The sequence below is a fragment of the Aedes albopictus genome, chromosome 1, assembly GCF_035046485.1.
Source record: "Aedes albopictus strain Foshan chromosome 1, AalbF5, whole genome shotgun sequence".
In the NCBI taxonomy this organism is placed as follows: domain Eukaryota; kingdom Metazoa; phylum Arthropoda; class Insecta; order Diptera; family Culicidae; genus Aedes; species Aedes albopictus.
Window position 1 is genome coordinate 110763937 of NC_085136.1, and position 26295 is coordinate 110790231.

The window sequence follows — 26295 nt, forward strand, 5'->3', positions numbered from 1 at the left end:
CAACGATAATTAAGTGCCACAGTACCACTGCTAATCAACATTGCTGGAATAAAAGTGTAACATTTGTATTAAAGAAACATGGTAATATCTTGTTGTTAAGCTATATCAGTGTAGTTGAATAAAATGATCAAGCAAAAGTTGGTTAACTTTAAATAGGCTACTTGTCCTATTAAAGATCTTATGTGGAATAATGGCATCTAATAAATTGGAAGCAGCTTGTATTCTATCATTATTACAGCACTATTGGACAGATGATGAGAATACTTAAGCAACTGTTTTTAAACTTTTATACCATTGGTTATTCACCATTTTGTTCAACATAAACTCTTGTACAACTGTCGGCGCCTTTGTAGCACATTTAATCAACTGACATGCTTATTAATGATTTTGAATTGTTACTTGGGTAGGGTGAATTGAGAATGATCGGAAAGAATTGCTGAATATTTCCATGGAATCACCCCTGTAAGAGGCTTTGTATGTTTACCAAGATATCTGTGATATAGATTACATCAAGTATGTTAATATACGAATAATGTTTAACTAGAAAACTTTTCAACACATGAGTATGGACAGTTTTTTCAACGATGGACACCATCGTTACATATCTTTAATGAGTCAAGATATAAGCAACAATCAGGCTGTGGTTAGGACCACTCGGTAAACTGGTTAAGCGCCAGCATGCTGCCTTGGTGGACTCCTCAAAGCGAGTTAACGATGTTCGTTGCTGCAGGCTACGCAGCTAATCTTGAGGGTGCGATGTGCACTAGCCCATCTCCGAAACAACGCGTTCATGGTGGTTCCGGAGAGACAAAGGGTGGGAATGTTGTTTAGTGGGTCGAGGAAATGGTAGTCCTGGCTTCTACTTTGGTCGTAAAAAACGGTCCCAAATCCCGCACTACCAAGCTTTTCTATTCAGGTATCTGTTTAGACCACAAGGCTTAACCACTTAACGTATTTTACAGCTCTTTTGTCCACTAGGGCACTACGTGAGCGATTCCAATTGGCGGCTGCACTTACACATTGTTCAGCGCCTAAATGTATTCTATTATATTCTTATTCTACTATATCGAACTGGTTTGCCTTTGTGCTGCTTTCACTTTTCTACAATGTCCTTGGTAGAATGATGAGCACGATTATGAAATGATGTGTGGCGACATTTATTCAGTCAGGCTTTTATTAACAACCAAACGGTTGCAAGAAATTCACAGTACCAATCTGCACAAAAAAAAATCTTCTATGAATATATAAAACATAATAAAAAAGTAAAATAAAAATTTTGGTTTCCCTATAATAAACATTTTATCGCAACATTTGATTGATTCTGAATATCGATCCGTTCCGTACAGCTGTGAAAAATCCCATACCGCATACCCTTATACATAAGCTATGTTTAGGTCCAAGTTCCAGCGTGACTCACTGCAATCAAGTGCGCTAACCGTTTCAACTTACTAGGTACCTACACCACGGTGAATCCCCAAGTCAGTCCTCTTTGATCGAGAACAACAAACGTTCGGCTGCTGGTCGTTTTCTTGCTGATTTTTCGAATCATATAATCCCATCACACACAGAAAAAACTGGTTTATCTCCTTCGCTCAGTCTAAGTCAAAAGACCGGCGCGATAAGATGTCGCTTTTCGGCAAGCTAGTACCACTTATTCTTGTGATTGGGCTCCAGGCATGGATCGCTGTGGCGCAGGATTCCAACGGGTGCCCGAATATTGTGAAACGTGCCGGCTGGAGTGCCAGCAAATCCTCCAACGTTACCTACCAGATCAAGCCGGTCCAGCATGTGGTGATCCACCATACGGCAACGCAGACCTGCAACGAAATGCCAGTGTGTAAGGAGATTGTCAAATCGATTCAGGATCAGCATCAGAGGCAAAACAAGTGGAGCGATATTGGTTACAAGTAAGACCGGAAGAAATTTAAATTCTAGGGAAGTTTGAACTGATCTTTTTTATGTTGCAGCTTCCTGATTGCCAACGGTGGCAATGTGTACGAAGGGATCGGGTGGCATCGCGTTGGAGCGCATACCCGTGGCTACAACAGTAAGTCGATCGGTATTGCGTTCATCGGGGAGTTCACGAAAGATCTTCCATCGGCGAAGGCTTTGCGAGCAGCCAGTAAATTGCTACAATGTGGAGTGAACATGGGAGAGCTGGATGCGAACTATCTTCTATACGGAGCAAAACAGCTTTCGGCGACTGCCAGTCCAGGGAAAGCACTGTACAATGAGATTAGGGAGTGGGATCATTTCGATCCATCGCCTGTGCTGTAGACAAAACTCAATTAAATATAGAATTTTATTTAACTGATTCTGAAGAAAAAGAGTAGTGAAACTTTAGTGATAAACTTTTCGGAAGGTGCTCCATGTCCAAGAGTAGCAGTATTCATCTAACTACTATTTCCTAGCCGTTCAAGACCAGGACTTTAGGCAAGAAGATCGTCGTTGAGATTGTGTTAATTTATGTAATTTATGGACGTTCTCAAATTTTCTACGGAGCAAATTTATTTCTTATTTTTCCTGAGGAGCAATCTTCAATTTATTATGGGTATAATTTTAATTTTTTTTTTGTGAAGCATTTGCATTGTATCGTGGAACATGCCAATCAAGATGTCAATATTATTTATTGGTGCAATTTTTTAGTTACAATCAGTAAATTCCATGTTTTACCAGTACAATTATGGATAACCTTGTGAATATCATTGCACCTGTTCTTGGCATATATGTTCATTCTTTATGGAGCACTTTTTGGTTTTGTATGGAGCATTTGCAATTTCTATAGTCGCAAGAACCTTTTGCCACTTCGAAGACATACCTGAAAGCCCACTGAAATACTACTGAATTGTCGCTGAGACCCCTGAAATCTTTTGCAGCCCCGAAACGCACCCAAACCTTTCTGGAACCCCAAAAAAACTACATAAAGATCCTCTAGGGAACCATTGAAACCCCCGGAAGCCTTCGGGAACTGCCGGGGAACCTCTTGTGTCCCCTGAAGCCCCTCATGGGGCACCTGGAAACTCCCCTTCAATCTCTTTTGATACCTTGAAGCACCATTGAGACCTTTTGGAACGCTCCTGTGGCCTAGGGACCCTACGAAACCCCTTGAGGCCCCCTAAAAAGCCTTTGAAACGGCCCTGAGACCCCCTGCAATTCCCCTGAGACCTACTGGTACTCCCTCAAATCCCCAGAGACTTTTTGAAACTTCGCTGAGCTCTAGGTAAATCCCCTGGAACTTGAAAAGCTCCCCTTCTGAAAGCAATGACTGTTGGTACAAACCTTGGACAACTGAAGATGACATGTTCCGGTGTTTTTTTCTGTGTCCCAGCACTCAGGACTTATCGACACCGTTTCCCAAGCCCCACGTCTCTTAGGGACCATCTAGAAGGCATTGCTTCAGAGAGGGATTAGGGAACCTCGCACCCTCGGGTTCAGCTGCATAACCAACCATGCAGTAACGAACATGACACGCTTTTGAAGGAGGACACCAAGCAGAGCTTCCAGGGTGGCCTTGTCAGTCCCTTTATCCTCAGAAGGCGGGCAAGGTCGACACCATACCTGCTTCCAAATGCACAGCAAGTAAGACCGTATCAGCTATAGCACACAGTAGGACTTGCTGACATGGGACCTTCACCTGTCTTGGACCTTGCCGGGCGCCCTTTCCATCCACGGGCTCAGATTTACCCCATTACACCGACAGCGACGCTACAAGGCCGTTATCCGTGCAGCAACTTTTTCGCTAGATGCTAGAAGGATCAAGTTCGACCGCAGGGCTCCGGTTTGACCTGCATAATCGATTGCGATCTCTTGAACCACCTCTTGGGACTCCGGACACTCGGGAGAACCCTCATACCGAAACAGTGTGGATACTGTCTAAAGCAGCCGTGGTCTGGAAGGAGCTCCGTCCGGATCTGGGGCCTTACCTACGCTATAGGATTTTATAATCCGTGCCAGTTCCGAATCTGTCCCAGTGATCCTACGAAAGACGACGAGGACTCGAATTATGACACGTAGGACGCTCGAAATGAGCCATTACAACTCTTGTATTGACCATCACGACCCTGTAGGCATCACCCCACGAGTTCGTATTGGCACTCTGACAGATATCCTCATTGCAGGTCTTTTTGCTTTTGCTTATCTCGATCTTTGGACCGTACATGACTTTGGAAGGCGCGAACATTACCTGGCGTTCAGATCAACATAGAGCATGACCAGTGCCTCTAATCGGGTCTGACCCCGCTGGTTCGTAAAACGGCTTCCCCTTTTTCACGACCCTTAAGCAGCACGGCCGCCATACAGTCCAGCATTTACGTGTACTGCCCAATCGACCTCCGCGGAGGCAGCCAGTAGCTACAAAGGAAGACTCTGTTGACTTCTGCGACCATGAAGTCCTCGTAAGTAGCAGATTCCAACTACTCGACTGGATAATCCTGTTGTCCTTACTGTCGCTATTTGGGATCCATCCGTAACCCAGTTGCTGTTACCGGTGGGTAGTCGGTGTAGATTCGATATAGCACAGCAGTTACTGGGTCAGTTACTGGTTTAGGTTCAGCTGTGTTACCTGCATTGTGACTTTTCTGCTGTAGCTCTTTTGAAGGCCGGGCATCTTAGATCTTCCGTTAAGTGAATGCTGGTCGCGTACCTTATGGCCTTCACCTCTACATGCCTACAGAGTTTGCTCCTGTCAGAGTCTTCATAGTCCCACAACTTGTGTCCTGATTCAAGACACATTAAGCAAACCTTCGGTGGCTCGCAAATGCGCAGCGGACATATCGACCAGCCTACCTTGAGCTTACCTATTTTAAGGGACTTGCTAGCGTCCGCATCAGGTACCTGAACCAAATGCTACTTGTGTTTCTGCCGGCCCTTTCTGTAGCTTAACCCTCACTTCGACACTTACTGGCGGCGGCTTTGCACGTTTTGCCGCACTTGAGCCTGTACGAGTACGTCGAATACTAGGTACGTAGGTTGGCTCCAAGATCCATGACCTTAGCCTCGCTTCTCATCGCCTTCAAGACTTCCTAGTACTATGTCTCGTCCGTCTTGATGACTAGCGCGTCACCCTTCTCGCACTTGGCCCGCACCATCCTACTTTTCCTTAGCCTGATGTCCCTCCCTCCTCTTACACATACAATGCACTCCACAGCTGTCCACTGGGCGCTCTGACACAGTCGTTGAATAGTGATGCTTTCTACAGCTTTCTACCAACGAGGGCTTGACCTGGTAGCAGATTCCACAGCTCACTGTAGCCTACCGCCTGGTGATCGTTGAAAGTATGGGTATCATCAAACTACTTGTTAGGCCAGGCAGGACTACAAAAAGTAACGTCGATGATCAACTCCGCTCCGTTACGGTTAAAGCTACTTTTTGTACAGACATTTTCCAGAATCGACCTGCATCGACCTCGGGCACGACTAGTGCCACTAGCAAGGAACACATCCCACTGGTTCGACTACCGTGTACCCCATTCGCTACTGCATGCAAACTAACTGAATTATTTTTATTTATTCAAATTGTAATCCAGTGAATGTTTTATTATTATTATTATTATCTATATTTTTTAATTATTTGTGAAATTGAAGTAAAATTATTTAGATTTTTTATTTATTTATCTTTATAAGGAGGTTTTTATCCCTGCTAGAGTGCCACGGGACTCTGCGCTTTACTTCTCTTCCGAAGGAACAGAATGTTGGATCAAGAGTGGGATCAATCTGTAATAAAACATAGTTTCTTGATTTGCATTAAGTGTTTATTCCACACATTTAAGTTTCTGGTTTACAAACACATGTGCTATGCGCTAGTTTGTAAGTAAACTTGAGAGAGAGTAAGGTGCAACAAGCTTTTAGCAGCACCCATCTTTCCCTCTGGTGGTCGTCACCGGTACCAGTACGGTCATTGCTTCGTTTCAACACACGAATTGCGTCGTTCGCCTGCCCGCGGTTTCGCTCGGGTAGTTTTGTTTTGGTGTATGTTTGCTAGGTGACTTTTCACAGCCGTCCGTGTAGGTATATTTTAGTTTTAAATAAAAATAAATCGTAATTATTGCGATTTAGAAATAAATACCACATGCTCATAGCAAATACAGTCTGTTGATGTTGTTGTCGTAGGTAGCGCACATGACGTTGGCAATCACGCTGACCTTCAATCACAATCCTTGGAAGAGTAGCTGCAACAGTCGTCGCTTTTGATGCAAACCACTCGGTGCGGCTGGTCGGGAGGAAAGACGTACGCACCGAATGCAACGTCCATCACCTTGACGTGGCGCAGCTCGAAAGTTTCCAGCTCCGGTGGCAGCTGCACGGGGCACGAATTGCCCGTGATGGTCAATCCGAACATTTTCAGTGACTGAAACATTGTTTAAAATGAATTGTTAGACAGACAACACTAATTTTATTACATTTACCTTCAGATTTCGATTACGGAATATCTGCGCAAACACCGGGAACGATAGTTCCAAGTTTGGATTGAACCCACACAGCGTAATCGCGGTAACGTTGTTGCAGTGTTTGAACATTTCGTTCAGCATCTGATCGCACTGTAGCGGAGCGTTGTACGCAATCAGAACCAGCTCGTTGATGTTACGGAAGTGCTGGACCATTCGGTCCAGATCCGGCCGAGCCGAGCTGACGCGAATGCTCAGATCTCGCATGGTCGGGAATGGTTGGAAGAAGTGTCCTGGAATGTCCGATGCGTAGACGTCGAGTTGTAGTTTTTCCAGTGGGGACTTGGTGGTTAGGTTGAAGTCGGAATCTCCGTTCCGGGACTGACGTAGAGTTTGCAGCATGGGGGCGGCCACGTTGAGGATGTGATCATTTTGATTCTTGATGTTAAACCATTCGAGATGCTTCAGGATTGGTAAGTAGAGAGTCCTATTGGATTGAATCTTTGCCGTTTCAAATCGGAGATGTTCAAGCCGTGGAAATACTCTGTCCACCGATAGGAATCCCCGAGTCAGATCCACATTGTCCAGCAGTAGGACGCGCAGTTGAAGACAATGGCGATGGATTGCTTCCAACATGGCATCATCGGCTTCCCACATTTGAATCGATTTCAAGTTTGGCATATTGGAGAACATACAGTCCCAGTCACGGGTCTGTAGATCCTGCGCCTTATGGGAAATGGTGAGATGTTCCATAGCATCCAGTTTTTGCTCGAAGAAGCGGTTCCACATTCTCGGATGTAGATGCATTTTCAATGCTTTCAAGCTTGAAGTCTGCGCCAACTCCATGAAGCCATTGTGCCAAGTAACTCCACGATCGGAGTCCGAGTCGCCAAATCGCACCACTGCAGAGTGAAGCTTAGGTGCTTCTATCACAAACAACGGCCTCTTATTCTGCAGATAATCGCTAGACACAAGTTCTCTCCAGAACAGTGTCTCTAACTGATCCATCTTCAGCACACATCGGTCTGCTATCAATCTACTGTCCATCGTATCGGTGGACACTTGCAGCTTCCGAATGCGCGCCAACAGCTCTCCATGCGTCCGAAAGAAATCGGACAGCATTTGACCGAGGGGTGCGTCAATGATCAACCCCTCCAGCAAGCACTTTTCGTCCAGCTCTCTCAGCATCCGATTGATCGACGTCAGCACCTCCGGGCTGGAATCCTTGCACCACTTCACATAGGCCACTCGATAATCGCGCTCGCTAGCCTCCACAACCCCCTCGTCCACCACTACCACCTGCTCCTTGTCACCGCTCGGGCCCCAGTCTCCCCTACTGACCTCGATGCACAAATTGCGACATAGCGGACGGGAAAAGACCGCCTGATTCCAGCGGCGGCACACCAGGGACAGCGGTTTCCGGTCCCAGAAATCGAGGTTCTTGAAGATGCGCTCGTAGAGCTCGAACGGTAGATTATCCCAGGACATGTCGTTCTTCCAATCCAATCCACGGGGCGACCAGACCAACCGACGACGACGCGGGGCGAATGGGTTCGCACTCGAACGAAGCTAAATGACGACTGGCAGGTAGTGGTGGGTTGCTGTACCAGCAACGTGCACCAGGTAACTGCGTATCGGGAAAAAGGGCTGAGAAGCTTCGAGAAATTTTAGCGTGAGCTTTGCGGGGTGTGAACGCTGCTGAAAAGTTTTTGTTCATTGATATTCCACCAGATGTCGATTTTGTTGCAGCTTTGCCCAACACGCATAAGTTTTGCTACTTATCTCTTAGAACTGTTTTACTCAAAACCACTCAATAATTCATATCCTGGCTAGCTAAAGGTGAAGGAGGGTAACATTTATGGGTCCATCTTGATGAGTTAAGCTGCGATACCATTCTCATTAGCAGTTTAGATGGTTTTGAGCTGTTGAATGATATCCTTAACTTCCATCAGCGTAGGAGTTAGATCATTTCCGTCCTCTTCTGTACTGGCGAAGTCGTTCCCTCCGTCGTCGTGGTTTTTCGAGCCTATCACCAGCGGCGTCATGGTCGCGATTTTTTCCGCAGTCAAGTTCGCAGATTGTGAACAATCCTCGGTACCCACTTTACGTAATTTATGTTTAGTCCCTTGCTGTCAGAGCTGTCAGATCGGTGTAACAAGCTAAATATAATTTACACAAAAGGCAATTTACACGGAAAAAAAATACACGGTAATGAATATTTATTGGGTACCGGACTGGACACCGAAAATGTAATGGTTTCTTTGGTACATCGAGGTCTTGAAATTAGTCTATGGGTAATTCTCGCTGAGACCGGCCCACTATTTACACCTTGTCTTCAAAAATGTTTAAGGTGCCGATTTTCTGAAAGCCCTCGCCTAAAAAGTAAGAAAAATGCATTTGGTTACTCAAATTGATGGACCCCCCGTTAGTTAGAGCCACAACAATTTTTGCAGACCCCTCGATTTTGGTGAAATGGTGGCTCACTAAAACCGTTATAACTCGAAAGTTTCACCAAAAACCACCTCAAAACGAAATGTTGTTGAAAAGAGGAGAGATAGAGCTACTATTTACAATAATAAAAAGTTGGGTCGGCCATATTGATTTTGGCCGCCATCTTGGATTTTTATACAAAAACATTTTTTTTCACCATGAGGGCAACCACCGATTTTCGAAATTTTTGCATCAACTGAAAGCTGGGACATTTATACATAACATATCAAAAAATTAGAGATGTCTTTTTCTTCTTTTAAAAGTTATCTACAGTTTTGTAAATTGAGCCACGTTTTCTCCATACATTTCCATGCGCACCGGCAAAGACATGCAACAGCATCCGAGTTTACGCCTGCATGTATACACAAAGGCGCGTGCCGCAAAATTTGGCCAAATCGGAGGTTCGTTTCCGTTTTTGACTGTTTCTCAATGATGCGGGCATTGTTTTTATAACTCTTTTAATGTTTTGAAAAGCTTAAACCTTCAACTTTCCATTAGTGGATTCAGAATTTTGATTCTTGTTCGTTAACACTGCGAAAAAACGCTGCGTTTATGTAAACGGTCGGCACCGGGCCCAGTGCGCAAAAGTGGCATGTTTTACGAAACGGCATATAACTTTTGAAAGAAGAAAAAGACATCTCTAATTTTTTGATATGTTATGTATAAATGTCCCAGCTTTCAATTGATGCAAAAATTTCGAAAATCGGTGGTTGCCCTCATGGTGAAAAACATGTTTTTGTATGAAAATCCAAGATGGCGGCCAAAATCAATATGGCCGACCCAACTTTTTATTGTTGTAAATAGTAGCTCTATCTCTCCTCTTTTCAACAACATTTCGTTTTGAGGTGGTTTTTGGTGAAACTTTCGAGTTATAACGGTTTTAGTAAGCCACCATTTCACCAAAATCGAGGGGTCTGCAAAAATTGTTGTGGCTCTAACTAACGGGGGGTCCATCAATTTGAGTAACCAAATGCATTTTTCTTACTTTTTAGGCGAGGGCTTTCAGAAAATCGGCACCTTAAACATGTTTGAAGACAAGGTGTAAATAGTGGGCCGGTCTCAGCGAGAATTGCCCCTATGCTATTACCCTCATTCTTGTTTACGATCGAATCCACTTTCGAACGTAAATCGTTCGCATTCCCGTTTACGCCAGCAAAATCAAATGAACTACTGATTCGAGCGAACCAAAAACGTTCGAAAGTGGATACGTCTCTACACCATTTAGGTGCTCATCGGAATGCTTCTTCCACCTTCCGATTACCTCACGTTCAGCCGTCATCCTTATCCCTGCATACTTCGGCTCGCGGCATGAAGCCGTTGCGAAATGCGTTGAGCCAATGGTAGAACTTAATAGTGTTTCTTGGGAACGGCACAGTTGTTCCATTTGCTAACACTCCGCTTCTGCTGTTTCCGCTTCTGTTTGTGTCGTTCCACGTTCTACCGTGTTCCATGGTGCAGCATTACCCCCCGCGCTGCGTTCTTCTCCTCCACAATCTCTTTGCACCCCTCGTTTAACCAATCGTTCCTTCGAATCCTTTCACTGTACCAAGCTGCGTCGTTGATTGCTGATTTATTTGAACTTCCGCAGTCTTTTAGAGGTTCTTTACGAAGTTCACCCTCGTCCGGCAACGCTGCCTCAAGATTCCGCGCGTATGCTAAGGCGACATCCAATTACTTTAGTCGCTCTTGGTTGTACCGTGGCGTTTGCCGGTACCTACCGTACACTGTTGATGACGAAAAGTTTTGGGCGCAGTTTGATTATCACCAGATAGTTGTCAGAGTCGATGTTAGCGCCACGATAGCTCCCGACGTCGATAATGTCGAAGAAGTGCCTGCCATCAATCACAAGGTGGTCAATTTGTGATTCCGTATGCTCTGGTGATCTGCAGGTGTGGATGTGTTGGGAATGGTGAGTTCCTTGGCATTCCTCTCTTCTAGCATCGTTGTTATCCTTCATCAATGAATCCGAAAACCGTTACACTCTTGCCGTTCGCATTGAGTACAGTGGTAGAATTCTGAATAAGGACTCAGAAACTCGATGACCTTCGCGATCGCACATTCGGCAAGCTTTAACTGATTTCTACACCGTTACGACTGCTGATGAATTATTTTCTTGGTCGCTCCTGCTTCTCAACGTCTCTTCCTTTCGGCACTCCCGGGAGCTAGCAGTACACTTCACTAGCCGCACTTACTAGTCTGGCCATGAAGTCACCGAACATCAGAACAGTTGCACGTGGATGAAGGGTCTTCAATGTTGCCCAATCCATTCTCATGGGCCCCGGTATCTTCTTGACCAACTCTTGCATCGGCATTAGATTAGACAGATGCTCTACCTTTCCGCTGCCTGAAGATGATCGATCGAGTGAGCCCTTCCACAGAGGCTTTCTTTGCCTGTCATTGCATTAATTTGTACATTGTGAAGCAAGGACAATGATACACTATGCCCAGGGAGTCGAGAAAATTTTCCCGAACGGAACAGGAATCGGACCCACCGTCCCCGGATTGGCGATCCATAGCTTTTGTGAGAATCTTTCTCTGTAATGATTATTCAACAACTGTATTCATTGTTTGTATACACTTTATTACCGATACTTTAATATTACATACAATGATTCACACTCCAGACAACAATAACAACTCCAGGGTCTCCAGTTAGCCTAGTGGTTAATGCTTTGGATCGCCAATCCGGAGACGGCGGGTTCGATTCCCGTTCCGGTCGGGAAAATTTTCTCGACTCCCTGGGCATAGTGTATCATTGTGCTTGCCTCACAATATACAAAATTCATGCAATGGCTGGCAAAGAATGCCCTCCAATTAATAACTGTGGAAGTGCTCAAAGAACACTAAGTTGGAGAGAGGCAGGCCAAGTTCCAGTGTGGGAACGTAGAGCCATACAGAAGAAGAAGACAACAATAACAACGTCTCCACATATGACATATACTAAATGTAAACATACACGCTAAATGTAATAGAGTAATACAATAATTTATTATGTGCATACCACAAGGTACCCCAGCCTTAACCACTAGGCTAACTGGAGACCTGAGACGAGACCGGACAACTGGCTTCTTATTGATCTTCTTTTCTTCCAAAATGTTTGTTGTTTATTTACGTTTCGCTTCGATCGTCGTTCGGGCTAGTGTTGCCAAATATTTTATGTTGCTTCACAGAGAACAGACGAACATGCTCGAACAAAATTGCTTGAAAATCTTGTGTAAAGAAAAAACAAGCTCAGTAGCGACATCGAAGGTGACTTTCCCACTCAAAAACTTGTTTCGACACCATGATGGTGCTTTCTGGAGAAGTATTTCACTAGCGCACCTTTAAATTTTCCTACTCAGATTCTGAGCTGTATTTGCTTAAATAACAAGATGTGTATGATTACTTCACTAATTTACCAACAAAATTTAAGCAACCCATTGATAATTAGTTTTATTATTTTCAATAAGAAACAAGTTGAACAATAATTCAATTAATGTTTTCCAAGTAAAACCAACACATTCTCTTGGTGGAACTATACTAGGGTGCACACTTGATGACACTAGCGCCAAAAGGTAAAACAACGGCAAATTTGTACCCCGATTCGAAATTTGACAGCGCCGCGTAATGGCCACATTCCCAATTATTTCAAAACAACCGTTGCAATGCTTTACACAACTGCACTACATGAGCTTGGACGTCTGTTCTCTGTGGTTGCTTCAAGATCAAAGTTTTTTACGGTAAATATCATTGTAATATTTTATTTGAGTAATTTGAAATACAGGACGGATGAAACAAAAATGAGAAGAGCCTATAAATGTTGTCATGAGTTTAGGGGAACGAGCAAAGGGAGATAACTTCCATAATTTGATTGATTGTCCATAGCGTGTTCGTAAATAAAAACTTATGGAGGATTAGTTCTCAATGATGTTTGTAAACATAATTCTTTGGTAAAAATACCTTAACGCATAAGCTAGATTTTCTTCAAAATTGATCATAATTCACGATTATCATATAAAATAGTCACCGAGATGTTGTAACTCTGCAAATGACACAATCTCCGTAATAAGAGTTTTTGAATGTTGAATTTTTATTTAATTCTTCATGCATTTAAATAGTTATAACGAATGGGAAAATTATTTCTCTTTCATTATTATAATGAACATTTAACATAATGAAAATGTATGCAGATCGTATTTTCAATCTCTTTTGACAACACTGCCCACACGCGGTCGGGAACGGTCGGATGGTTTTTGCTTTTTTCTAATAGCATAAAATCAACCAATCAGCAGCTGGTCCGTTTTGGCCCCATATCGAGCTACGGTATTGACCGGTCTCGTTTCAGCTGGAGACCCGTATTTTTTCATGTAGGGACTGAATCAACAGCTCCGGGCGACCGTACAGTGTGAGTAGTGTACTGATGACATGTGATACGTTAGCAGGAAGTAGAATAAGTCTACTACGAACTGATTCTCGTGCGTGGCCGGTCAAGCACCTCCGAAGGAAGACGCACAAGATTTTCGGCGTTGGTATATCCACACGTAACGGTAGACTGCTCAAAGCTACTGATAAACATTGGACAGTCAGCTGGGATCCCGCTGAACTGTGGTAGATGCTTACCGACGACCTGACGTGCAGCGATTTGTTGCGAAGTAAGTATTCCCGGCGACGCTGGATCATGATCACGAACGTCTAAAGGTTGATAATGTTCCGAAGCAGACTTATAAAATTTGGGATTTGGTATCGGCATCACCGTCTGCAGTGTCGGTACTGCACTACATATATCGAGTAGTAGCATTCCAGGATGGCTCTTGCGTTGATTGTATGGCGCGCAAGCTTGTCGATTCTCCAGCTGATTCACCGCAGCAGAATACGGTTGGGGAGGCCTTGACGAAACCACAAGTCGCTGGTACGTTTCACGGACAGTGCTTGACTGTACGCCATCGAATCTGTCCCGGTTAGGAAGTTCAGGACCACGATCTGCCGCAGTCAAGGGAGTAGGAGGAACTAGAGGCTGAAGATAATGACTTACTGCTTGAACTGCTGACTGGTATACATGTGGTTTGGAAACAGTTGATCTATTGGGTGATACTTCGATTGTCGTTGACAAAACTACCTTCGGGTCCGTTGGAACAAACTCGGTTTGTGGATCATTACAATTCTTCGATGCGTCTCATCAACTATCGCATGAGGTGAGGTTTTTGCCAGGCAGTCGAATACCTTGGCTCGAGAGCTATCACACTGGCTCTTTCGAAAATCTGCAACATGATTTCGTTTCTCTTCTCCAGTGACTCTCTACTGATGAGCCGCTGTTTCATTAGCTGCTCCTTGTCCGCTTCTAACTTCCACTGACTGTCGCAGAGGAGATTCTTCTTCCATCAGCTTTTTCTGCTCTTCCATCTGTTTCTTCTTCTACTCGAGCTGTCAATGAGCTTCTTCATGCTCAGGTTTCCTCAGTGCTTCTCGTTCGCCGAGTTTCTGATGTTTCATTCGCTTTACCGCTTCGATCAGTAGCAAATGCGCTTATAAGATCGACAACCGAGTGGTAGAGCCTATAGACGAAATCTTGCTTCCTACGTTCGAAGCTGATTTGTTACATGAATCGTTACCCGACGGCATCTGTTTGGATTGAGAACGCAATCGGGTGGAGATGGCCGAACGAATTGCATCCTTCTCTCGGCACTGCTTGCAAATGAATGGACGGCTCTCCTCTGCATGGTCTCGTTCACTGCGGCACTGATCACAAGCGATTAGGTGGCTCTTCGAAGAAACCTGGTTGCAGGAATTGCATATGTGTATTGTGTATTGTTGATCGTGATGTACTCACGTTAAAAAAAAATTTAGGAAGCTAAACAGAAGTTTTTTAGTTCACGATATTCGATGTTTGTTCCACCTGCTTCCCGTCTTCAGCACAATATGTCAAGAACATCAACGCCGAGCAGTACGCCGTACATAATCCTCGTGCAGCGGCGGCCATTCAGAAGCATCACTACGTAAATGACTAGCTGGACAGCTTCATCGATGGAGATGTGTTAAACTTACCAACATCTTACCAACATGAGCAGATTTGAAGCGGGCTGTGCTGTATCGTCTACACGAGGTACGGAACTAGGTAGAGAATATTGATCAGGCCATGTATTACAGCTACGATTGGTATACATTCGGATGGCAGCTTTGAAGACCTCATCGCCAGCACTAGAGTTGGAACGCCTTGGATGGCAGGAACGATTTAAACGAGGCTGATGATCGGTCGTCGTAGAACCAGAAGGCGCAACTGAGTCAGGCTGATCCGGAGCTTCCATGGTACTTGATGATGGGCGACCCGGGTTGGGTGTCGGTGACCTTTTGCTTCCGTTTGTTGGTTTTGTCTGCCTCAGGAGTTTAAGAAGGTTGAGAGGCCAAAAGATTGAAAGTTGATGCCATACAGGGTTTCAGGCGAATATAGGAGGTTTCAGTGGGACTTCAGATGCATTTTTAGGGCATTTAGGGGGCTTTGATGGATTTCAGGGAATTTCAGAGGCATTTCAGGGTGCTTTAGAGCAACCCGGGTAGTTTTAAAAGAGCTTCTGGGAGGTCTCAAAGAGGATTCAGAGGGACTTCAATGCGTTTCAGAAGATGTCAGGGGTTAACGAGCTGATGTCGGCTAGCTACAAGTTATCGGAGGTCGGTTTCAAAGTCGACGACACTTGGCTGGCTAGCCTCCTGCTGATGGGACTCCCGGAAACGTACAAACCGATAATTATGGGCCTTGAGGCGTCAGGTGCTCGGATGACGGCGAATGCGATAAAGGCCAAAATTCTTCAGGACGTAAAGGTATGCGATAATCCATGGTCGAGTGGAAGCGATGGTGCGTTCATCAGTCAGCAGCGGAAGAAGGCAGCCGAAAAGTCAAACGTGAAGTACTGCAAGTGTCAGCGGATGGGCCACTATGCAGCATAGTGTCCTACAAAGGAACCAAAAAAGAAGCATGAGAGAAAGGGGAACCATTGTTCCAGAGAAACGGTGAGTCAAATCCGGTCTGGATCTTCGATTCTGGCGCAACCTCTCATATGTGCCATGGCGGTGTGGTGCTCGATGGCGTGGAAGAAGTTTCGCAGCGAATTAACGTGGCAAACAATGCGGTGTCATCAGTCCTTGTCACTGGGAACGCCTAGCTGAAGGCGGCCATTGGAAGTGAAGTGGCGATCAACCTGCTTTCGGTGAGTAAGATCTGCAAGAGTGGGTACAGAGTAGTATTCACTGCTGATACGTGTGAACTGAGGTCTGCGTCCAACGAACTGGTGGCAACAGGAAGAGAGAGTAATGGGACTTTACAAGTTGGTCTTGTCCGGCGAGCAAAGATCCTGTGCAGCCAAAGCGAATGAAGACATGATGTTATGGCATCGAAGAATGGGACACTTGAACAGCCATAGTTTGAAGCGGCGGCGATCCATAGCAGAAGGTATCGATTTTGTGGACTCCACCATTCCAACGTGTGCAACGTGTCGAATTAGTCCATAGTAATTTTGTGTGGCCCAATGGAGAATATGTCCATCGGTGGGAGCAAGTATTTTTTGACTTTCATCGATGACGCCAGCCGGAAGACTTTCGTGTACTTTCTCAAATCAAAACAACAAGTTCTGGATTGATCCAAGAGCTTCAAGGCGTTTGCTGAAACACAGACGGGAAGACGGATCAAGCGATTGCGTTCGGATAACGGCCTTGAGTATATAAATCAAAAATGGAGAAGTTTCTGGGAGAATCGGGAATCCATCATGTGAAGACGGTTCCGTACAACCCGGAACCAAATGGCCCTGCGGAGAGGTGGTATGGTGATGAAAAAAGCTCGTTGTTTGCTGTTTCATGGTGACCTGGAAAAGCGTTTTTGGGCAGAAGCCGTACCCACGGCCGTGTTCCTGATCAACAGATCTCCGACTAAAGGCCTGGATGTAACCTCCGAAGAACGATTCACTGGAAGGAAACCTAACCTGTCGGAGTTACGCGTGTTCGGTTCGAAGGTTATGTGCTACATTTCGGAGGAGCAACGCAAGAAGTGGGATCCAAAATCTGAAGCAGGCGTTTTTGTTGGATACAGCGAACAGACGAAAGGATACCGAGTCTTCAACCATCGGAATGGTAAGGTGACAGTATGTCGTGATGTGATGTATTTGAGTGAGAAGGAGATTCCCCTGGAAGCCACCCAGGCGGGGTCCGACCATGAGCATGTGACGATGCAGCTACATGAACCGGACGATTTTGGACCACGGCATGAACGAACCGACGCGACACCGACGACTCGGATGAAGCAATCCAGGCAGAACAACCTGTCAATACCGATGAAGAAACTGAAGCGGAGACAGATTATGACAGTGCAAATGACACGATTGTGACGATGACGCCTACAACGCCTGTGCTTCCTCCGCAATCAGAAGATACACGATCGAGCATGGTCAGGCGCAGCGCGAGGGAGCGCTGAATCCCAGGCAAGTACTAAAATTTTGATTTGTTGATTTGCAGATCATCACGACGAGCCCTGAAGTGTAAATGGGTTTACTGGATCAAGACCAACGTGGACGGAACGGTGGACCGCAACAAGGTGCGGTTAGTGATCAAAGGGTTTTCACAGCAGAAAGGAGTGGATTATGACCAGACGTACTCTCCGTTAGTGAGTTATGCCACAATCCGCTATCTTCTGGCAGCAGCTGCTCAACTGGATATGGACGTCTTTCAGATGGATGCTGTAACAGCTTTCCTACAAGGAGAGTTGGATGATGAAGTCATCAACATGGAACAGCCCGAAGGTCATGTGAGTAAAACCGCTCCGAAGAAGGTTTGTCGCCTGCGGAAGGCGCTGTACGGACTGAAACAATCCAGTCGCGTATGGAACAGGAAGTTAGATGCAGAACTGAAGGACATCGGCCTCAAGCGTTCCAGTTTTGATCCCTGTGTCTACTATCACGTGGACGGCGAGCAGATCATCATTAGTGCTGTGTATGTCGACGACTTCCTGCTGTTTTCAAATACTCAAGAATGGGTCAGCTAGGTGAAGGATCGTTTAATGAAAAAGTTCAGGATGAAAGACCTAGCAAGTGTTAGGAATTCGAAACACACAGGAGAAGAATTTGATTATGTTGGATCAGCAACGGTAGGTATATTGAAGATCTGCTGCAGCGATTTCGGATGACTAACTGTAATGCGAGTCCAAGTCCCTACGATCCAGCACAGAAGCTAACAAAAGCTATGGGTCTGCAAACTTCCGAAGAGGAAGACAAGATGAAGGATGTGCTGTTTCGTCAATTAGTTGGTGGACTCCAATTTCTGGCACAGTCTACGAGGCCCGATATTGCTTATGCAGTCAACTCCGTGAGCACTTTCAGTGGCAATCCAGGAGAACCCCACTGGACGGCAGCAAAGCGTATTTTGCGCTATCTCAAGGGAACGCTCAACACGAAGCTGGTGTATCAGAAGAAACCAGACAGTCTTTTCGAGGGCTACAGCGATGCAGATTGGGGCAATGACGCGGATACCAGACAATCGGTAACAGGATATGTGTTCCAATGTGCAGGCAGGCGGATCGATATCATGGAGTTGCAAGAAACATCCGAGTTCATGGCGTTGTCTGCAGCAACACAAGAAGCTAGCAGTATGGTGGTGCGGTCAGCGAAGATAACTATTCGGTTTCCAAGATGCAATTCCTATGTCTTACGATAACCGCAGCGCGTTGTGCCTGGCCGATAAGGAAATTGGCTGTTCACCTCGCACAAAGAACATAGACATACGGCACCATTTTGTAAGAGAGAAGCTGGACGATGGCACTCCAGCAAGTCGGATCGGATTCCCAGAAGGCAGATGTACTTACAGAGCCGGTCCCGTTTGTGAAATTCGTTGGAGCTGCAAATGAGTTAGGATTAGTTCAAATTCCTGATTAAGGCGGGGAATATTGGTAATCGTAGTAATCTATAAATTTGTCTAGTAATAAAACATCATTCTGTTCTATCACCTACTACAAGTTAGACTTGTGTTCATTAATCAATACTAGCAATACAGGTTCACCCTAGGGTTCCCCGGAATGCTTGAAGGAGGGAGGGGGAGTTCTCAGGATATCAGAGGGCTTTCCAGTGGAGTTTGAAGGTATATCAGCAGGATTCAGGAGGTTTTCGCGGTTCCTGTTGTAGAGAAGTTACTAAGTAGTAGTTCAAAAACATTAATTGGTTTCTATGAGGTGTAGCGCTATTCACGAACTACGTAGACTAATTTTTAATAATCTCAGACCCCCTTTCATCTTGTAGACTTTGGTTTATACACATTTTTTGAAATAATGTATGGACCGTAGACTTCGGCCAGGCCCTTTCTGGGGAATTAGGAGAAGTTCCTGGGAGTCTCAGGGGGGACTGACTTTTGGGGATTCAGGAGAGCCCCAGAAGATTTTTGAAGAAGTCTCAAGGCAGTGGGACTCGTGAGGATTCAGAGGATTCCGGCGATTTCAGGGGTCTGGTGTTCCAGAGGACTTCCTGTAAGTCTCAGGAGGGTTTTAGAGAGGTATCAATGAGTTCAAAGGCATTTCAGGGGTCTCATTGGATTTCCTGGGGGCTTCAGGAGAATGGAGAAGTTTACGGGGGTCTTTAAGGGTTGTAACCTTTTGGGGCCTCCCCCTATCCGGCATCAATGAGACCCCCTTCTACAACTGCCTCAGGGTCGGCATACGCGCTTGACTCACCGCGACCAAGAAAACACCTGAACTCCGGATTGCAATACACTTTCCCACTTTATTTCCTACTTTGTGCACACAGGTACCTTTATTCGTCCTTCCCACTTCCTTACAGCCTATCTCCTACCTTAACTTCCTGTTTTCTTCTTCTTCCCTTTTACGGTCGGCGGGGCCCCTTCTTCCTTTCCGCAACCACTTTCACCACTTTCCTTCCTCGTCGCTGACTCGTTCCTTTCGTCCCTCGATACTACGACGGCTTCCTTCCTCTTCCTCGTTTGCTTCCGTTCGTGGCCTAACTGCCGAGCGTTCGCGGTCGCTGGCTTGACGATGCCGCGAAGCTCCGGGCAAAATGGCGGCACTCACAGTTGGTAACGGCACGGTGGTGGGCGGTACTCTCCCGTCAGGGTTCCGTCCTACGTTCGCAGTTTCGGGTCGAGCACTTCGCTTGACTGGTAGCCGGTAGGTCCACGCAATGACTTTCGGGTCTCTCTACACGGGCTCCAAGGACTACACAAAGAAACCAAGGGGTCCTGTGGGCGATTTGGGAGCGAGATGGTGGTGCATTAGTTATGGGGACGATTGGGATTCTGGTCGGGGGTGTGTTACCTGGATATTCTACGTTGGTCAGCTTTCTGCACTGTTTCTTACTCTCCATTGTCTCTCACTATGAACTTTTCTTTAGTAGTTTGGAATTTTCACTTAACAACTTTTCATACGTCTGCTCAATTTGGCTTGCAGTTTGGTAGTGATCTGCAACAATGGCGCCTAACCTTTCCAGACTCCCCGACCAAGATTTTCCCGCTTTGACTAAATTCGCCCCATCATGGCTCCTTATACGCCACCCCTCATGGCCGCCTTATCCTTGCCTGCGAAGCCTAGTGGTGAGTAGCGGAACTATGTGGTGTGGCTGTTTGTTGTTCGGTGGGCGGTGGGTGGTAGTTGGTGATGCTCAGCGGATATTCAAACATCTTCTTGGTATTTTTAACATTGAAACGAAACACTACACCGCGAAAATCTCACAAATCTCGGACAGACAGACACACCACTGGTTACAGGGTTTTAGGGAATTTCAGAGGGACTTTAGGTGACCTCCATTTCTTGAGGGTTATTAGATGGTTTCAGATGCGCTTCAGAGGAATTTTAAAGCGTTTTAAGGTAATTTAGGGTGTTACAGAGGGTCCAGGGAGTTCCAAAGGATTTCAGGAAGCTCCAAGTGGGTTCTCAGAGCAATTCCAGAGTGTTTGAGGTTTGAGGTCTTAGGTGATTTTTAAAACAGTTTCAAGGCGTTACAGGGGGTTTCAGCGTGCTTCAGGAGTGTTAAGGAACGTTTACAGGAGAGGGGGTTGCCAGTCGTTTGAAGGGAAGTCATTTCAAGAAGTTTCAGAGGATTTTCTGGCAATTAAGGCAGCTTCAGGACGATCCAAGGTGTTTCAGGGGAAAACTGATAAATCATATATGGATGAGCTTACGTGAGAAATGTCGTAAACAGGAACTGCAAAACAGGGGTTGAAAATGTGTTACGTTTCAGCAGATGGAGGAGAGGCGCACTGTCGTTCTACGCATAGTTGTCCCATGTAGAAAAACTTAAAACTGAGAAAAACGCGATTAAAGTTTTAAAACGTTTCTGGTTTGTTTCGACAAAGCGGTGCAACAAATTGAATTTTAGTATTCATAGTATTGTGAGAAATCACTTATATTTTCATGCCTGAGGTACTTTGGATCAAAAATTTATACACATATTGTACTTTTTACTAAAAAATACATAGTGGAACTGTTGTGCCTAGAAACGTGGTTCTAGTTCTAGTCTTCGTCCCCTCCACACAAACTCCATTTTAATGTATGAAGTGGGAAAGATTAGAGCAGAGATTTAGGGGAGCGAAATCTAGTGTTTTTATCCTATCAGTCCCACACAAATTAATCGTTTTTTTTTCGCTTGACGGGGTCTTTTTTGCAAGATTTTGTTCTAGATTGTTTTTAAATCAAAAACTGTTACCTTCCTTTATAGCATTACAAAACATTCATTCATAAGGCTCAAATGTCTCAAAGCAAGATGGAGCCGAAAAACAACATAAGTGTGGTTACACACTTTAATACCTTCTTTGTGATCAGATAGGTAAAATTGGTAAAAACCAGCTGAGTGAAAGAGTTGGTAATGAGTAAGAAAATTAGTGAATTGGTGATTGTGTGAGTGTGAGCTGTCCAATTATTCAGTGATTTAGTGAGTGAGTCAGTTGCTGACTGAGAATGTTATAGAGATTTGGGCAGCCATGAATTTGAGTATGTTAGTAAAAGAATATGTGAATGGGGCACGTTTGGTGTAGTACTAGATTTGTAGTAATGAGCTGAATTTGAGTATGGTGAGAAGCTCAATTCTCCGTTTCTGCAATGAAATGGTGCAAAAAGCGTGGGTATTATGATTCCTTGCCTAATTTGATGCTGTTTGAGAAATACTTTGGATAACTATGTTGTTTATGTTGCAAGAAATCGAGAAAACAACAACACTGTCGCCTAAAGTTATGCTCAAACAGCATCATATTAGGCAAGGAATCATAATATCCACGCTTTTTGCACCATTTCATTGCAGAAAAGGAGAATTAGCCTTCTCACTATACTAAAATTCAGCTCATTACTACAAATCTAGTACTTCACTGATCTTTCCTATAAGTGAATAAGGGTGTACGAAGTAGTGAGTCAGTGAGTGAATTGATGAGTTAATGAGCATGTGAGATCTGTTCCGTGGGAGTCAGTATATTAGTGAGTGAATTAGTGAGTTAGTCAGTAACTGATTTATTCAGTGAGTTAGTTAACGAGTTAATGAATGAGTAAATGAATAAGTAAAATGCTGAACGAGGAAGTTAAAGAATGAGTGAGTAAGTGAGCAAGTTGGTAAAATATTAAGTTAATGACTTCAGGAGTAAGTGAGTAAGTTGGTAAATGAGTGAGTTGATGACTTGGTAAGCTAGTGAGTGGAAGAAAATTAGTGAGCAAGTAAATTAGCAAGTAAATGAGTTCATGAGTGAGTTTATGAAGTAGTGAGTGTAAGAGTTAGTGAGTAAGAAAATTGATCAATAGCTTGTTGAATTAAAGGCAAGTGAATGATTTACTGAGCCAATACTTCACTAAGTAGTGTATTAATAAGTATATGACTGAGTGGACTAATAGGTTAGTGAGTTGATGAATACGTGAGCTTGTTAGTGAATGAATGTGTGATTCAATGAGTGAATAAATAAGCAAGTGAGTAAGTGTGTGAGTCTGTTAAAGAGTGAGCCTGTTAGTAAGTAGTTAAATGAGTGAATTAGCAAGGTAGTGAATAAATGAATGTTGATGAGTAAATAAATTAGTGTGTGAGTTAGTGAGAAATATAGTGAGCTAGTGAGTAATAAAGTGAGCTGACAAGTACATGAGTGAGTGAGCGAGAGAGGAGGTAGTGAGTGAATGTGTGGGTAAAAAATGATTGAATTAGTGAGTGATGTAGTGAGTTAATAACTTAATGAGTGAGTGAGTGCGTGAGTGAGCAAATGAGTGAGCGTGTTAGTGAGTGATGTAATGAGTTAGTAAGTGATGAAGTAAGTGAACAATTTAATGAGAGTGTGTGTTGCTAAGTGCGTGTGTTAGTAAGTGAGCGAGCCTGTTAGTGAGTCATGTAATGAGTTATTGGGTGTAGTGAAGAGTTAAAATATTGATTAGTGACTGAGTTGATAAAAGAGTGAGCAGATGATTAAATGAGTGAGTGAGTGGGCTAGTGAGTTAGTGAAGTAATGACTGAGTGGACCAGTTAGTAAATGAAGGTGAATGAGTGAGTTAGTGAGTGATGTAGTGAGTTACATATCCACTCATTAAGGATATGTTAGTAAGTGAGTCAACGGGTGAGCGAGTGAGTTAGAGAGTGAGCCGGTTAGTGAGTAAGTGATTGAATGTGTGAGTAAATGAGTGAGTCAGTGAGGGAATTAGTTAGTAAACGTGTTTGTGTGAATGATAGTGGTGGTCCTAAATAATATATAATGAGGATGGCATATGTCATTAAAAGAAAGTTTGCAAATACAATTTATAAGTGGGGAATATCGTAACCGGGTAATGAAACACATGCCCTCACCCCCCCCCCCCCCCCCCCCCTTTAATGTTGCGGTAGGTAGCATAACTTGGTTCAAAGCGTGCAAACCTCGGATCTGATGGGTAGTATTCTTTTGGCAGACAGAAATGTAACGATGCAGCATAAAAACATTGTCTGCTTAGATCGGTTGACTGTGTGGATCCCCTCCATTCAAACGCTCTGACCCCAGTTGCTGTCAATGACAACATTGTGCTAGTTGGCATGGAGACATCATTTCTTTGGTTCAAACGCATGGGATCCAAACTGTTACGTGTCAGCAATTCTCTGTACATTGGATTTTTATGCTGCACCGCTTCAGTGCTGGGTACGCGTTTAATCCCTGGCTGGTGTAGTCATTGAGATGGAGCAGTAGGCTGCGATATTTTACCGCGTTGCGTTGCGTTGGTTCAAATTTGACTGAGTTATAGTGGAAAACAGACGAATATAGAAGCCACCGCCCAAGTGGCGCGATTCCTTACATTGTTTCGTTTTGTTGTGAAAACTAACTCCATTTGGAATTCTGTAAGCTAACTTATCTAACATTTAAATTAGAATATTCACAGCTAGCCGCTCACTTACGTCATGATTTATTTGCCAACTCACTCACTTTTGAACCCCATCACTTACTAACACACCTACTCGTCAATCTACTAATTCACAAGCTCACTTTACACAATTTATTCAAACATTCAACTAGCCATTTAGTGTCTAATTAACTAATTCATCAGCTTACTCACCAAATCACTCATTCTAAAACTTACTTACCGTCTCACTTACTCATCAACCTGTTCACATTCACTTATACATGAACTTATTTAGTTACCGAATTTACCACTAACTTACAACTTACATAACACACTTATTTCTTCTCTCGCTCATCAACTCACATACTTACTCGTCTACCCAGTCACTCAAAAAATCATTCATCAAGTTAAAAATCTCAAATTCACTCCCTTGGTTGCTCCCTTATCAAATAATTTACTCACCATTGCCTAATTCAATTTTCAAATGATTTATTCATCAACTCTCATTTACCAATTCATTGGCACATCAGTTCACTCACTCACCAATTCACTCGCCAGCTAACATATTTCTTAACTCACTAACTCATCTACACAATGATTCATCCCTCTCAATGAAACACTCATTCACTAACCCATTAACTTGTCCAAGAAATACCTTTTTTCGCGAACTGGGTTTTACCTAAAAGTCTCGGTGTTTGTTTTTCGTTGTGCAATTTAAGGAAATGTCGATTTTTTGTTACAATCCTTCGTGAAACAGGTGAGTGAATGGATTGGATAAGTAAGTATCAATTCACTCACTCACCCATTCACGGCATTCTTGAGAATTGTTCAGTAAACAATAGGCTACTTTCATTTTGAAACACGCTTTTGTGTGCGAGTTAATTTTAAATATGATCTTTCCTAAACGTCCAAGAATAAAGACTAAACGAACGTGAGATGATGGGCTGCAAAACGGTGAGTCGATAAGGAGAGCATCCAATATAGCTCTGGTCCTCACAAGTTCCTACCTCATGCTTCCACGGGTCAAGCGATGACAAAGACCGCCAGCTAAGAGTTGTGTGCTTAGCTGGTAGTGCAGCCTGGGCACTGTTGTCCTTCTGACTTCAGCTAGATTGAGGAGGTACGATCCGAGTGTCTGTTCACCAAGGAGGTGCGGCTCAAACAGCGTCTGTTCTGGCATCCAGCGGCTGAGTAAGAAACGCTGCACCACGCCCAGCTAGATCCAAGGTGGTAGCCCCATCAGCGTGGTCGTCCCAGTGTTGGTTGGGACGTTAAACAGAACTGGCACGATGGCCCTCCGGCGAGACAGGAGTGTTGGCGTAGGGCCAATAAGCCACCCGTAAAAATCCCCATTGCGAATAACATAGGAGAAAATACGACTCGATATAATCGGCAAAGAACCACGCGACGAAATAAGGACTAAGATTGGAAACTTGGAACATGGAATTGCAAGTCACTAGGTTTCGCAGGATGTGACAGGATAATCTACGACGAACTACATCCCCGCAACTTCGACATCGTGGCGTTGCAGGAACTTTGTTGGACTGGACAGAAAGTGTGGAAAAGCGGGCATCGAGCGGCTACCTTCTACCAAAGCTGTGGCACCACCAATGAACTGGGAACAGGTTTTATAGTGTTGGGCAAGATGCGACAACGTGTGATCGAGTGGCAGCCGATCAACGCAAGGATGTGCATGTTGAGAGTTAAGGGCCGTTTCTTCAACTACAGCATCATCAACGTCCACTGCCCACACGAAGGGAGACCCGATGACGAGAAAGAAGCGTTCTACGCGCAGTTAGAGCAAATATACGATGGTTGCTCGCCGCGTGACGTGAAAATCGTTTTCGGCGACATGAACGCGCAGGTAGGAAGGGAGGAAATGTACAGACCGGTAATCGGGCGAAACAGCCTGCACGCCGTATCGAATGATAACGGCCAGCGATGCGTAAACTTCGCAACCTCCCGTGGTATGGTAGTCCGAAGCACCTTCTTCCCCCGCAAAGATATCCACAAAGCCACCTGGAGATCACCCGACCATCAAACAGAAAACCAAATCGACCACGTTCTAATCGACGGTTAATTCTTCTCAGATATAATCAACGTCCGCACATACCGCAGTGCGAATATAGATTCGGATCACTAC

At 44.5% G+C, this 26295-nt stretch overlaps 3 protein-coding genes across 3 annotated transcripts; 2 read left to right on the forward strand and 1 right to left on the reverse strand.

The window, feature by feature from the left end:
* The first annotated feature begins 1496 nt into the window (after nucleotides 1-1496).
* On the forward strand, nucleotides 1497-3129 carry LOC115269531 (peptidoglycan-recognition protein 2). The gene is made up of 2 exons (XM_029878318.2): nucleotides 1497-1907; nucleotides 1968-3129. Exons 1-2 carry the CDS (start codon nucleotides 1624-1626, stop codon nucleotides 2275-2277), a joined length of 594 nt encoding a protein of 197 aa, XP_029734178.1. The 5' UTR covers nucleotides 1497-1623; the 3' UTR covers nucleotides 2278-3129.
* Nucleotides 3130-5727: 2598 nt separating this feature from the next.
* Nucleotides 5728-7977, reverse strand: LOC109397716 (uncharacterized). Its single transcript, XM_019670027.3, has 2 exons — nucleotides 6404-7977; nucleotides 5728-6345 (listed from the first exon to the last, which is right to left on the reverse strand). Exons 1-2 carry the CDS (start codon nucleotides 7868-7870, stop codon nucleotides 6142-6144), a joined length of 1671 nt encoding a protein of 556 aa, XP_019525572.3. The 5' UTR covers nucleotides 7871-7977; the 3' UTR covers nucleotides 5728-6141.
* A 10093-nt stretch (nucleotides 7978-18070) lies between these two features.
* On the forward strand, nucleotides 18071-18541 carry LOC134288990 (uncharacterized). The gene has a single exon (XM_062854970.1). It carries the CDS (start codon nucleotides 18071-18073, stop codon nucleotides 18539-18541), a length of 471 nt encoding a protein of 156 aa, XP_062710954.1.
* Nucleotides 18542-26295: the final 7754 nt, after the last annotated feature.